Below are 14,409 nucleotides of genomic sequence, written 5' to 3' on the forward strand. Positions count from 1 at the left end.
TTCTCAAACATAAATATGAAATATTAATTAAAATAGAAACCTTTTTATTTTTTATACATATATAATTACTTTTTTTATTATATATATAGTCATTTTTAATTTGATTTTACTTTTAGATAGGAAAAAATTTTAGATTTGAGATTGATTGAATGAGTTAATTGACCAACCAATTTTTTAAAATAAATTAATTGGTTGGATGTTTGGTCAGTTAATCAACTATCCGAGCAACAAATTTTATTAGTTGACTAAGTATTTGATAGGTACCGTTAAAGTTATTATAAAATTTCATATTTTTATCTTATATTGTAGTTTTGACAAGGTGAATAAGTGAGTTTTATATTTTAATTTGCTAAATTTATGCGTAACTAAATGAGTTTTAACTAGATATGTATAAAATCTAAAAGTATTTTAGATATTTTATATTTTATACTATATATATATAAAAAATAGGAAAAAATGACTATTCATATATATGGAGAAAAAACCATTTTAATTAATATTTTTAAATATATCTTTATTTATAAATACTTATATTTAATAAAATTTTCTACACAAATGAACATCTTTATTATTATTATATAAATTAATATTATTAATACGGTAATAATGTTTAAATAAATTAAATAATTTTTTTAATAAAATATTGAATTATTAAAATTTTTTTAAAAAAATTGAAATTAAAATTTTTTATTTTTAAATAAAAAACTAAAAAGCTATTTATAATTGTTATTATTATATAAATTAATATTATTATTTGGATAATAACATTTAAATATATTAAATAAAATTTTTTATCAAAAAATAAATTATTAAAATTTTTTATTTTAAAAATTGAAATTTAAAATTTTTAATATTTTATATTAAAAATATCAAATAAATATAAATATAATTATTTATTTTATTTTATTTTAAAAAGCTGAATATTAATTTAATGTTTTTAATAGGTAACAGTGAAATTAAAGAATTTTTAATAAAAATAAAAAAAATTTATTTTCATTAAAAAATTAAAATTTTTATTTTTTAATTAAAAAATAAAAAGTTGTTTCTCTTAAAACTATTTTTCAGCTATTTTAATAATGGGTTTTGAGGCAAGAGCAGAAGCCCCAAAATTGATAAAAAAGACAGCCCATACTAACTTTGGAGTTTGGAGTATTGGGCTCTCAAAGCAAGCCCAACATTTTGTTTTGCCCCTTTGATTGAATTTTGATTGGCTCGGTGCATGTGGCGCACAAACACACACATACACACACTTATATAAAGTAATATTTTACATATATATTTTTAATACATAATTTGAATATATATATATATATATATATATATATATATATATATATATATATATATAATATCATTTTATAATTGGATGTTAATATAAAATAATTTAAAATTATCTAATAATATAAATACATATTATTTGTGTTTCAAAAGTATAATAGTTTTATTGATTCACATACTTCCTCGAGTACTATTTCATATATAAATAATAAATATTAATTAGTATAAACAAACTGAAATGCTATCATATGATTGAATAATTATTTAATTTATCATTAATTTAATAACATCCAACTATATAATAATGAATTATTATATTCATTAGTATATTCCTTTTATGTACGGAGAATTATTGATATATACATATATGATGTTACCGAAAATTTTTGTGATACTGTTAATATATATTGACTTGCAGAATTTTTGGTCTTTGGGCAATCGTTTGCGTGAAGGCATAAAAAAGATTCAAATTTTATCTTAACACGAATCATTGTAGTTTGTAAGTGATGTTGCTCCAAACTAGGGTTATTTGATAATCTGTATTCCGAATTTCAAGTTATAGAATTCAACAATGAACACATTTGCGTATTTGTAATTTCATTTATGACAAGACCTTTTTAGACACCATTAATGTACCATATGTTTTTATTGTTCATAGTTTTTTGATCATTATATTTTGAGTTTATCTGTTCAATCAATACAGACGAAATCCTTAATTATTAAAAAAAAAACAAAATCTTTCCTCAGTGTTGCATGAAAATTAATTTGAAATTAACACACAAAGCCTATACTGAATCATTCACATGGGTTGTAATTTGTATGAATATTTTTATTGATCATATTAAATTCACATATAAATTAATTGTTATTGAACTGTTCAATTACTCAATTTTATTATATCAAATTATAATTAAGGTTAATCAACATAAAAAGTTTTGTAAGTTTGAGGATATTCATACACCACTAATGATGACTTAACAATCCCAATTGCAAAGAATGAGATTTAAATCTTACATCGAAAAACACAGTATAAAGTTTATATTGTTTTGAGTTCTTCAATTGTAACAGTTAGTTTTTTTTAATGTGGTTCTCTCAGGGTTTGTATAATTTAATATCAGAACTACAATCATATCTCCTTATAATCGTGTGACACAAATGACATCGTTTGCATTGCAATGTTAATGGTAATTGTTGTGTTTTCCTGGCCATAATAAGAAGCTAGCACACAATAGTATATTATGATTTTAAGTATAAAATATGAATATCTTATTTGCACTAACATTAATGTTGTGTTCTCTCAGCCTTAGGAGGAAGCTACCGTATGATAATATGTTATGATTCTTAATATAAAATATGAACTGTCTAATGTGATATTTATAATACTAAGCTAACATTTAACATTGTATTATTCCCCCAAGGTCAGTGTCAAATGATCACTTCAAGGAGAATTGTTTTTGAAATCCACAAATTCAACTTAAATCATGATAAGGACACAGGGCTAGGGTTTGATACGTGGTGAGGATTAAGTCGAAAATGAATGACAAAGACTCTGACAACATCCGGTTGCAAGTTGGAAACATGGAAAGGACTAATCAATATATCAAGTGGAGACAGTGTTATCTGATAATTTTGGGTGGCGACAGAGACAGCAGCACATACATATAAATATATATTATATTCATGCTAATTTCAATTTGAATGGTCTACTTGCTGCCGGTCTGTGAGTGACTGTGCTTAATGGCGGACAAAATTATACGATTGACCTATTATGAAAGCCCCAGTTGACGCACACACTTTCCAACTTAAAAAACTTGCTTGTACCAGAAAGCTTGCATCCAATTGAATTCACACTCTTACGTACCAAATTTTCGACATGATTCATCGCCTACTTTGTTTTGCAGCTTATTCCTTAAAAAATGCAAGCAAATCATAGATGGGTGAGAATAAATAGTTATCAACTAGGGTTAAAACAATTGGGTATAATGTGAAATAATTTTAGACTCATAAATTTAAGTTTGACTCTATATTTTTGTAAATAAATTTGAATATTAGGTTAGCCTTTTGAGATTTATTAACTTAATGATTGGGTTCGATAAACAAGGTTTTTTATAAAAAAAAAGATAAAATCATATTTATCTTAATGAAGAAGATTGATAAGATAACTAAAAGAGAGTTTCTTTTAATTCCATTAAATATATTTCTTCTTGATTCGGATCATCTGTCTTGAAGTCAATAAGGGCCAGCAGGATCACTAAGGTTTTAAACCCTTTGACCTTTTCAATATACACAAAAATTCTAGCAAGTTATTAGAATTTATCGGCCTGAAATAATTGATATTGCTGCATGATTTGCAGAAGAAATGAAATTATAACAGTTAGAAGTAAATAAAGCACCTAACCTTGACAATTTAGTTCTTCCACTTTACGACTTACGTACCTTGAAATTGGAGCATGATCCATCATCATTGCTTTTATAAAGAAGAATATGTAGTGAGAGATCCAATTAATGGTCTGGTTCATGCATCGACAACAAAAGTTTAGCCAGATAAGGAGGAACTGAGGGAGAGGCATGATGAATATATGTGGAAAAATAACAGTTTTTTGTCAGGAAATAACGTGCAAAACTCTTTATTAGAATTCGTGATTCTCTCAAACACACTTATTATTCATAAACTATCCATATTAATTTAGTAATTTTTTTATTATAATATCACCAAAGAATCATCGATATTATAAACAATATCATCAACAAAATATATAGTATCATTAAAAAAATAAATAAATTGATTTTATGTTAAATGAGATCCATCCCTATAATTAGTGGCAAACAAATCAATCAAAGTTATATTTTGATGGATAAAACCTTGATAGAATATTTCTAATTTTCCCAAATAATATGCCCTACTTCTTTTTTTTATAAAAAAAAATATATTCAAACATTGCACATTCCCCCAAAACAAAATCCCATTGAATCTCTCCATGTCTATCTCTTTATAATTAGGGAGCCTACCTTTGTCTTTGTCACATTTTGACCAAGCTCCAAGTATTCGCTAATTATTTTTTTCCTTAGTTTTCTCCCATTCAAACACTGATTTATATCTAATGAATTTCTTTGATCATTGATACATCTATTTTATTCAACTTTTTAGCTAATCATATGATGGCAAATCAATTTGTTTATACCTGTACTAATAACCATTGTTTACACATATAATATTACTTTAAAGAAAAAAATAGAAGAGAACAATTCTATATGTTTTAAAATCAATCTTTGGCGAAACTTAAAATAAGGTCACTCTTATGGCATTAGGGGTTATATTGGTTGCCATTGTTGGGTGGAGAGTTGCAGTTCGTAGTTCATTTCTGGTTAGTCGGGAATCTCTCAATTTTTATATCAACATGTATGGGGTATTATATATTATTTTTATACAGAGGAGAACCACATGATTTGCATCCTAATTCCCATACATAATTTCCCCGATCAAAGACTTGAGTGTTGAAAAACTTCATAAAAAAATTATATATATAATATATATGGCCGGCTTGGGAAGACTGATCGATTTGTATAACAATGAGCTATACATTGATTTGCTTAATTTCAAGTGCCTCATGACCATGTTAGACTCAGAGATATAATACAGAGAGATATATGTGTTTTCGATTCTAAGATACATTAACCTTAAACTTGGACGAATCAGTCAGGCTAGCTAGATTAATTCATAAACCTAATCCAACTATCACTCTCTTCGATTATTTCAGTTTAAACTAAGCTTTTTTAAAAAAAAAAAAAATTAATTTGCCATGCCATGGTGGGCTTGTCACATTAGCAAGAAGAATAAAAGCAAAAGAAAGAGAAAGAGGTCGCATGATGCTAAAAATTCCAAAAAATGGACAAGCCAAGCCATTAGAACTACAAGTTTTCCTTAACATACACAACTTTTGGTTCATATTAAACAAAGAGGTTAAAAAGAGATGGGATAGGTATCCATCAAGGTCAGCTATTGTTTTCATCCTTCTTTGTCTGGTGGCCCTCGACAATCCCTCTGATTGTTCCGGTGAGGACCGCAACCAGAAAATCAACCACAAGCCAAAATGATAACACCATTAGCCATCCCCAACATTAATTGCATCTTTTGTCTTGAATATTGTTATATATTATGAAAGTAGATAATAATATCTTAAGGTAATTATCATTTTTTTAATTAAAACGACTGAGGTTTTTTTTTAATTAAAGAGATTAAATTTTTAAATTTTCTTATTAAAGAAATAACTTTCATATTTTTTTATTGAAATAATTAAATTTTTTTTATTTAAAATACTAAACTAATAATCTCGTTTTTAAAACAAAACAAAAAACAATTAATTCTAATTATATTTGTTCAATATGTTCAGTAAGAAATATTGAAAGTTTGATTACTTTTTTAGGAAAATTTGAAAGCTTGATTCTTTCCAAAGAAAATATGAGTTAGTCATTTAATATAAAAAAATAAAGTTGGATCTCTTTATTAAAAAAATATGATATTAAATTATCTATTTTAAAATTGAAATGGTTTTTTGCTGAGATGAACCCATTGCAGGACCTCTAAATTTAATGCTACACCGTATTATTTTTTAGAAATACCAAAATGTTATTGTCATATTTAATGCCGTAGCAAGCATTCCATACTCTATTTAATACCATACGTATCAAGGTGCATTAGATATTTGATAAATTGATCACAATCTATATTTCTCAATATTATTAATTATTTGTAATATTTGAGTGGCATACATTAATCGATTTAAAAATTTTATATTGATTTTTTTGGTTAAAATGATTGTCACAATCGAATTTAAAAGTAAATGAATGAGAAATTAGGCAGAGAAAAGAGAAGAAGTAGAGAGAGATAATAGTTAGTTTTGTAGGATTGTGGTGACCATACGCTAATGGGGTCGGGGATGTTGATAGAGAGACCTCTGTTCTCTTTAGCTCATTGTTGGGACTTGGTGCGATCGTTCATGTTGTTTGCTTGTGGGCCTAAGTCATGGCTATGACTAAGATTTGTGGTTGAAAAAGAGTGGAAAACATGGCCACATGGGTGGGGGTCGATTGAAGTTGAGCCCCTTTGTGAAGAATAAGAAGAAGGCGGCAAAACAAACAAATAATATTAGGATTCCAACAAACAAACAAACATACAAATATAATTAATACTATAATCTAAAGCACCAATTACATTGGTTCATTCTAAAAAAATGGCGACCATTTGTTTATTATAAGATGATATTTGAATAAATAACCTTAAATACTAAGTCTCTAACCTTGTATATGGTATTTAATTATTTATTATTTATCATTAATTGAGTTTATTTTACTAAAAACTGTTTTAAGAGTTTTTCACAAAAATAAAGGAATTTAGTTTAAAAATAGGAATCATGATAGAATTTAGTTTAATATTGATAATCTTAGTATAAATAAATATATTATAAGCAAATAAATTTATTATAAATATTGAATATGACAAATATAATCTGATTTTAAGTAAATCAAGATAAATCACATGTATTTTTTTTCTATGCTATATGATTATTTACTTTATTATTTAGTTCACAGTTAGACCATACTTTTATATTTATGATACTTTCAATTTTTATTGGTCTTATATATTTATAATAATTTTATTGATATAAATTAATATATATATTTTTTAATAATGATAATATAGAAATATACATGAAAAATATATTTTTAAAATAATATAAAAATTATAATTTTTTTCATTGTTTTTTGAAATTTTTGTACTCATTTTTATGATAAGATGAATAATATATTACAAAAACATTAGATTTTTTTATACCGCATACGGTAGGACTATTCGAATACCATGTATGTACATTTGTCGTCAGTTCCCTTGAGTGCATTTTCACGGATCCACCACGTGGTGGTGGTGTCCTATGTGTCTTGGGTGGACCTCTCCGTTTCACCACCATTCAAACTCTATATATAGCCATTTATTCTCTCCAGATTTCCCCAAAACTCGTTCACTTTCTCTACGAGAACAAAATAAAACAAGCTCTCTGTTTGCCTTCATCCTCACACAACGAACGAAAGCTAAAAGCTAAAAGCCATGGCTTCTTCTGCACTAACAGCCAACTGTATTAGTTGGGCTAATTCTCAACTTCTTCATCCTTCTCCTTCTTCTTCTTCTTCTTCTTCATCTTTTTCAGTAGTTCTGGGTTTTTCATCAAAGTCTATCACCTTGAAGAAGAAGAAGGCTGATAGTAGAGTACACTCTGATTTACACTCTCCTTCATTCCACCATTTCGAAAAAAAAATTCACCAAAACCATGAAAACCCTTCCGTAAAACCCACAAAAACCCACCTTCTTCAATGGAACCTTCTTCAAAGAGCTGCAGCCGTGGCCTTTGACATGGCTGAAAGCGCGTTGATTGCACGCGAACGCCAATACCCACTCCCGAAAACAGCTGACCCACTTGTACAAATCGGAGGAAACTTCGCTCCGGTACCGGAACAGCCCGTCCGACACTCTCTCCCAGTCACCGGTTCCATCCCCAAATGCATTAACGGCGTTTATCTTCGTAATGGTGCCAACCCTTTATTCGAGCCGGTTGCTGGTCACCACTTCTTCGACGGTGACGGCATGGTTCACGCCGTTAGCATTGACAACGGAAACGCAAGCTACGCGTGTCGTTTCACCGAAACACAAAGGTTGGTACAAGAGAAAGAGCTCGGTCGCCCAATGTTTCCGAAAACCATAGGCGAATTGCACGGTCACTGTGGCATAGCCCGTCTCTTGCTGTTCTACGCAAGAGGACTTTTCGGTCTTGTTGATCATAGACAAGGCACTGGAGTGGCTAACGCCGGCTTAGTTTATTTCAATAACCGGTTGCTCGCCATGTCGGAAGACGATCTTCCTTACCAAGTACGTATTTCTCCTTCAGGAGATCTTGAAACCGTTGGAAGATACAATTTTGATGAACAATTAACTTCATCTATGATAGCTCACCCTAAAGTAGATCCAGTTTCTAAAGAATTGTTTGCTTTGAGCTATGATGTAGTTCAAAAGCCATATCTTAAGTACTTTAGGTTTTCTCCGAATGGAACGAAGACACCGGACGTTGAAATTCCTCTTGAAATGCCAACCATGATGCATGATTTTGCTATTACTGAGAATTTTGTGGTGATCCCAGATCAACAAGTCGTGTTCAAGCTTCAAGAAATGATAACGGGAGGGTCACCGGTGATGTATGACAAGAAGAAGAAGTCAAGGTTTGGGATTCTAGCGAAAAATGCAACTGATGCTAAAGATATAATCTGGATTGAATCAGCTGATACGTTTTGTTTCCATTTGTGGAACGCTTGGGAGGAACAGGAGTCTGATGAAGTTGTTGTTATAGGATCATGTATGACACCGGCTGACTCAATTTTCAACGAATGTGACGAGAGTTTCAAGAGCATGTTATCCGAATTTCGACTGAATTTAAAGACCCGTGAGTCCACACGCCGCCCTATACTTTGTCAGTCTGAGCAAGTGAACTTAGAGGCTGGGATGGTGAACCGAAACCGACTCGGGCAAAAAACCCGCTTTGCTTATCTCGCCATTGCTGAGCCCTGGCCAAAAGTATCAGGTTTTGCCAAAGTGGATCTTTCTACTGGTGAGGTTAAAAAATACATTTATGGTGATAGAATATACGGCGGTGAGCCATTTTTTCTACCAACAGATGCTGATAATTCTGCAAATGAAGATGACGGTTACATTCTTGCTTTTGTTCACAACGAGAAGACATGGAAATCAGAGCTACAGATTGTGAACGCAAAGAATTTACACCTTGAAGCTTCAGTTAAATTGCCTTCAAGAGTACCGTACGGTTTTCATGGAACGTTTGTGCAGTCAAAGGATTTGATGAACCAGGCATAGAAGAAGAAGAAGAAGAAGAAAGATGGTTTTTATTTTTTTTCAGAAATTATTCGGAGATTTTACCAGTGGGATCGAACAGGTCCCCGGATTCTCCTGGAATAAAACCCTGTAAGGTTTATTATTATTATGATTATTATAGTTTTAAAGGATCCAGCTTGTTGCTTGAGGCATTTTAGGTCGAACTCGAGCTCAGCTGTTTTCCCTTTTTTATTTTTTCATTTAAACTTCTCTCATTGAATGTTGAACTTCTTCTCTTATAAATTATTATGTGCATGGCTGATTTGCCCTCTTATTTCTTCTGTATCATCCAGTTTTTACATTTTAATGCACGTAGCTTAGAAAATAATTGATTTCTTGAAAGTTGGTCGAAAATTAACTGTTTAAATCTCTTCAGCTTGAATTTGTGGAGAAGTAAATGCAGAAGAACATATTTCACGTGTGGAGAAAGTACTGATAAGTAGAAAAATAATTAAATATGTCACATGCATTATCAGCAGCAGTTTCATAAATTTGCCATTTTCTATCTCAACAGTTTTCTGGATATATGTTGTCGTCTTCCATTATAATCACAGTATAAATAACCAATATGAACGAATTTATTCAAACCAGAGCTACGTCCAGGAGATATTTTTTCCAACTCTACTAATTAAGATTATATTTCCTTCAGATTCAAGGGGACTTATACTGTGTCGCCACCTCTCCTTTAGGGTTAATTTTAAAATATTGTAAAAAATGATTTAATCTTTTACTCTTATGTTTTTGAAACTTTACTCCTTGTCACTTAAAATATTCTAGAGTAATTTGTGGCAACATTTTATTGATTTCTAAGACGTACGGAACCAGCGATTCAATGTTCTATCAATCTTATTATTCGCCTGGGATTCTTAGGCTAAAAAAGATTAATATATACACGTTTATGAAATAATACAATGAATAACTTCATCAAAAAGAGAAAACCGAAATAACTATACAATTTGGCCAGGCTGATTGAGACATGCTAACCAAAAGCGACACTTAAAAAGAAAAAGAAAGCACCAAACCGGGAATACCCACCAAGGGTTACTGAGTAAACAACAACACAATCTGTAAAAGTTGGGATGATTTAAATCGCTCAAACACAGGTTAGCTTGAATTCAATTGGTTTGAAAGAGACAATCTCTTAGCTTGGTTTGAGGGAGCTGAGCTCGGGTTAATTAATTTAAGTTTTGTTATAGTTGTGAGTCAAACACCCATAAACTTGAGCTCAATAGTACAAAAGGATGCCACTTTGACTAATTTGAATTGGGCTCTTTCAGTCGCATGAGTTTGGTGAATTGAACACTCCAAACTCAAGCTCGATAGTACAAATTACCCTTCGGTTCAAGCTTATTTCAAGATTTATAATAAACATGTGACTTATAATAAAATTATGTATACACATTTTTTATATACAAATGATGTATTATTATGTCATTAGATAATTTTGAATTAAAAATAAAATAACACTCAATCACATAATGATATATTACATATGAACATAAATTATGTATTAAAAGTATATATATATATATATAACATTACTCTATAACTTATGAGTACATTTGTCAAATATTTATCTGTTAGAGTTTATATATAAAAGTTGTATAACATGTAAATAACGAGAGAGGAGAGTGTGTGTCATTAAATGGAGAGAACAAATAATTCATAAGAAAAATTTTATCTATTGTTTGCATGTGGATTTTCCTATAATAGGGTTTAAATAATATGGAAACGACAAGGAAATATGAATCACATGACAATTATAATTAAGAAAGGCATTTTCTTCAATTTTAATTCTTGAAATGTATGGCCACATATTGATACTGAAATTGATATTTTCTATATAATATTTACGAGAAAGCATTTGACATTCCCATTTTGCCGCAGAATCAATTTTAACCATAACTTTAGCAAAAATGTCCCACAAAGCTTTATCGCAGATTGCTCAAAATGTCTGCAAAAGATCACTGGGAAAATGACTAATAAATAACAAAACCCTACTTTTCTTTTGCGTTGGAAAACATTGAATTATAATCATTTCTTTTCTTAGATTTAGACTGGAATTTTCCACCGACCTGTGAATTTTCTCGATAAAATCCATGCAAACACAATAGAATTAGCCATGTGCATGCAGAAATATACTTCCAAAACCTTCACATATTTTCTTCGAAGAAACCTAACTGTCCAACATGTGATCAATATCTATGTCATTATGTGGACAACTTTATTCATAATTCATAATTATTTAATCAGATAATGACATATTATTATTGGAACATAGATTAATACAAATTATATTATTATTTTTATAAAGTGTTCGAATTTATACAAAGTATTCATATTTATAAGACATGTTATTATCTTTAGAATCGGTCACCGTATAGACAAATTTCCACCAACCATTCGTATCATACATGTATTTTGTTTCTTTTTTAATTATTGGATTTGGAAGTTCCAAACACTCAAAGCACAAACACTTGTATCATATATATATATAGTAACTATAATATATTAATTTCATAAATTTATCCGAATCAATAATGCATTACATGATAAAACAAAAAAAAAAATGTTATTGAGAGATTCATACTAATTTAATTCAAATTTGAATTAGAATGGTTTCATCTAAAGTTAAATTAGTTTTCAGTCCAACATTGAACGGAAAGCAAGGGGCGGCTTGGACGGATGCAGCCCCAATTGAGACACCATGCACGTGGGTGCATGAAGAAATTAATTAAAATTCAGGAAGCAATAATTGAGCGTTGTTTTTGCTGGTCCAGTTATTTGTTAGTTAAGAGGAAGCTGCAGTTGTCACTTCATCACAAGCAGTTGAAACTTATGAATTGACCACTCTCTGCAACCTGAAAGATACTTTTAGTACTGTCAGAAGTCAGAACTTGTGTCGTTCACAAATTATGCAGTAAGAAACTCAATTGAAAATCCATAATTCCGATGCCTGAGTGGCAGTGGCAAGCCAGCCACACGGCGCCTCATCAAAATCTTTTATTGAAACTTTTATCTTGTTCTGAAATTCCCTACTCATCAAAATTTGCTTGAGTGGGAAGCATGTCCAGAATCAATGTTAATCTGTAACTTTGTTTCCTTGGAAATATAATTTTCAGTGTATGAAATTGCGCAGATTCAAGCTTTTATATAATTAATTTAGTGTTTTGATTTTTTTTTTCTCTTAGAAAGTATAACTTTTCTTGCACGTCTGCCTAGACGCAGATACAATTTGCAAATGGTAGCGTGATGGCCGTCATTGCTCTGGCAGGCAGGCGTTAGTTGGTCCTGACTCCTGACAAAGGCCGAACTATCTTCCCATCAAATGTAATTGGGAAACTCAAGAAAGATTGGATTGTCGATCTGTCCTTTTCAGAATATAATAAGAAATCTGCGGACCATGATGAAGAAAGCGACGTAAAACTTCCACTGAAAATTCACAAACGTTATTAAAAATATGAACTTTTTAACATACAATTGTATTATTATATTATATTATTTTAACATATCTTAACATAAATATAATTTTTTATTTATATTATATCATAAAATATATTATAAAATATTAATAATTATAACATCACCAATAACCCCATAAACTTAGAAAGAAACTATGTACATTTACAAGATGACAAATTAAATTATTTATAAACTCAATTATATTTTTTTATATTCTTATGTCTAAAGTGAATTTAATCTAAACTGATTGAATTTGAATAAATTAGTTTTAAATTAAAGATTTTTGAAAGTTTTTTTATTTTTTAATAATTTATATTTTATATATATATATATATTAAGTAGGAAAATGTTAAAAAACTCATAATCCCTTTTTATAGATCATGTCTGTATATTTAGATTATGAAATTTAATAGTAATTTTTCAAATTGATTTTAAGAGAAATAATACTCTACTCGATTGTGGCCTTCAACTGAATAAAAGAGAGAGTTGTTTATAGGCTCCCAGTAGCGCAGAGAGACGAGATGAATTTTCGAGACATTAAATTGGGCGGTACAGATCAACTAGACAACGCAAAAGACAAATCATATCTTTAAAGATTTGTACTCTAGAACTGGAAAATTGCTAAAACATAAACTATATATTATGCGATTAATCTTATTAATTAACTTGAGTAATAAGTTTGGGGCACGCTCTGATCTGATTCCTTCCCTGTCCACATCAGTCGCAGCTGCAGCTAGTTGTGAAGTTGGTGCAACTTGTTAGGAACAAGTCATGTGGCCAAGTACAGTCATTGGGATGGATTCAAACTTAGGCAAATGTGAACAAAGCTAACTCTACCTCCAAAATAGTTGGTTTGTGACTAAATTTGACTGGTTCAAAATGTTAAACAAAAGAAAAATATCTGTAAGAAGAAAAAATTTGTTTTAATCTAAAAAAATCACCCAAGGGAAAACAATTGTTAAATAGACTTCAATACATTTAAAGACCCAAAATTAATGGGTATTTGTTTTTTTGTTTTGGATTAAAAATAGTTTGAATTGAAATATTCTTTTGGTGGCCTTTAATTCAAAATTTTTTGATATTACAGTTAAATTTGATCTAAATTATCTAAGTTTAAACCGATTTTAACATTTAAATTTAAATCAAATTCAAAGTTAAATTTTTTATGAGTTAAAATCAAATCTTAACTCGTTGATCTCAAACTTGCATCTCACAAAATGCAAGTTTTAGATCAAAAGTTTCTAATTCACTAGCAATATGCAGAATGTATGGGCAACGCTCAATAAGCGATCCAGCTGCAAGAGGTCCAGTACAGGATCACTATTAGGGGGCGCCTTATTTGAGCTCTTGAAGCTTGGTTTTAAAATGAAAACTTATTTTCATGTTTATTCTCGTTATCTAACAATGGCACTCTCTTGTTCAACAGCACAGTCTTCACAAGTCCAATAATGGAAGAAAATCTTAGATAGAAAAAGATTTTCTCTATCAAACATCAATAGAGGAAAAATCTATAGAAAGAAAATATTAAAGAGCGAAAAAACTCAAGAGGTATTTCAAGATCTTGTAAGTTATTTTGCACAAAATCCATACAAATCAGGAGTAAATATGTTACACAAAAAAACTATCAATAGATTACCAAAGTTACAAGTTTCAGGTGTAAAAATGTTGCTTAAGAGAATATTATTTTGCACAAAAAAATAATCTCTCAAATATCACTAGATGCTTAGATTATGTTT

General features: G+C 29.6%; 1 protein-coding gene across 1 annotated transcript; it reads left to right on the top strand.

The window, feature by feature from the left end:
* The first annotated feature begins 7,297 nt into the window (after positions 1–7,297).
* LOC123192534 (9-cis-epoxycarotenoid dioxygenase NCED2, chloroplastic-like) lies at positions 7,298–9,485 on the top strand. The gene has a single exon (XM_044605116.1). It carries the CDS (start codon positions 7,382–7,384, stop codon positions 9,191–9,193), a length of 1,812 nt encoding a protein of 603 aa, XP_044461051.1. The 5' UTR covers positions 7,298–7,381; the 3' UTR covers positions 9,194–9,485.
* The last annotated feature ends 4,924 nt before the right edge of the window (positions 9,486–14,409 follow it).

Source organism: Mangifera indica, chromosome 12, assembly GCF_011075055.1.
Source record: "Mangifera indica cultivar Alphonso chromosome 12, CATAS_Mindica_2.1, whole genome shotgun sequence".
In the NCBI taxonomy this organism is placed as follows: domain Eukaryota; kingdom Viridiplantae; phylum Streptophyta; class Magnoliopsida; order Sapindales; family Anacardiaceae; genus Mangifera; species Mangifera indica.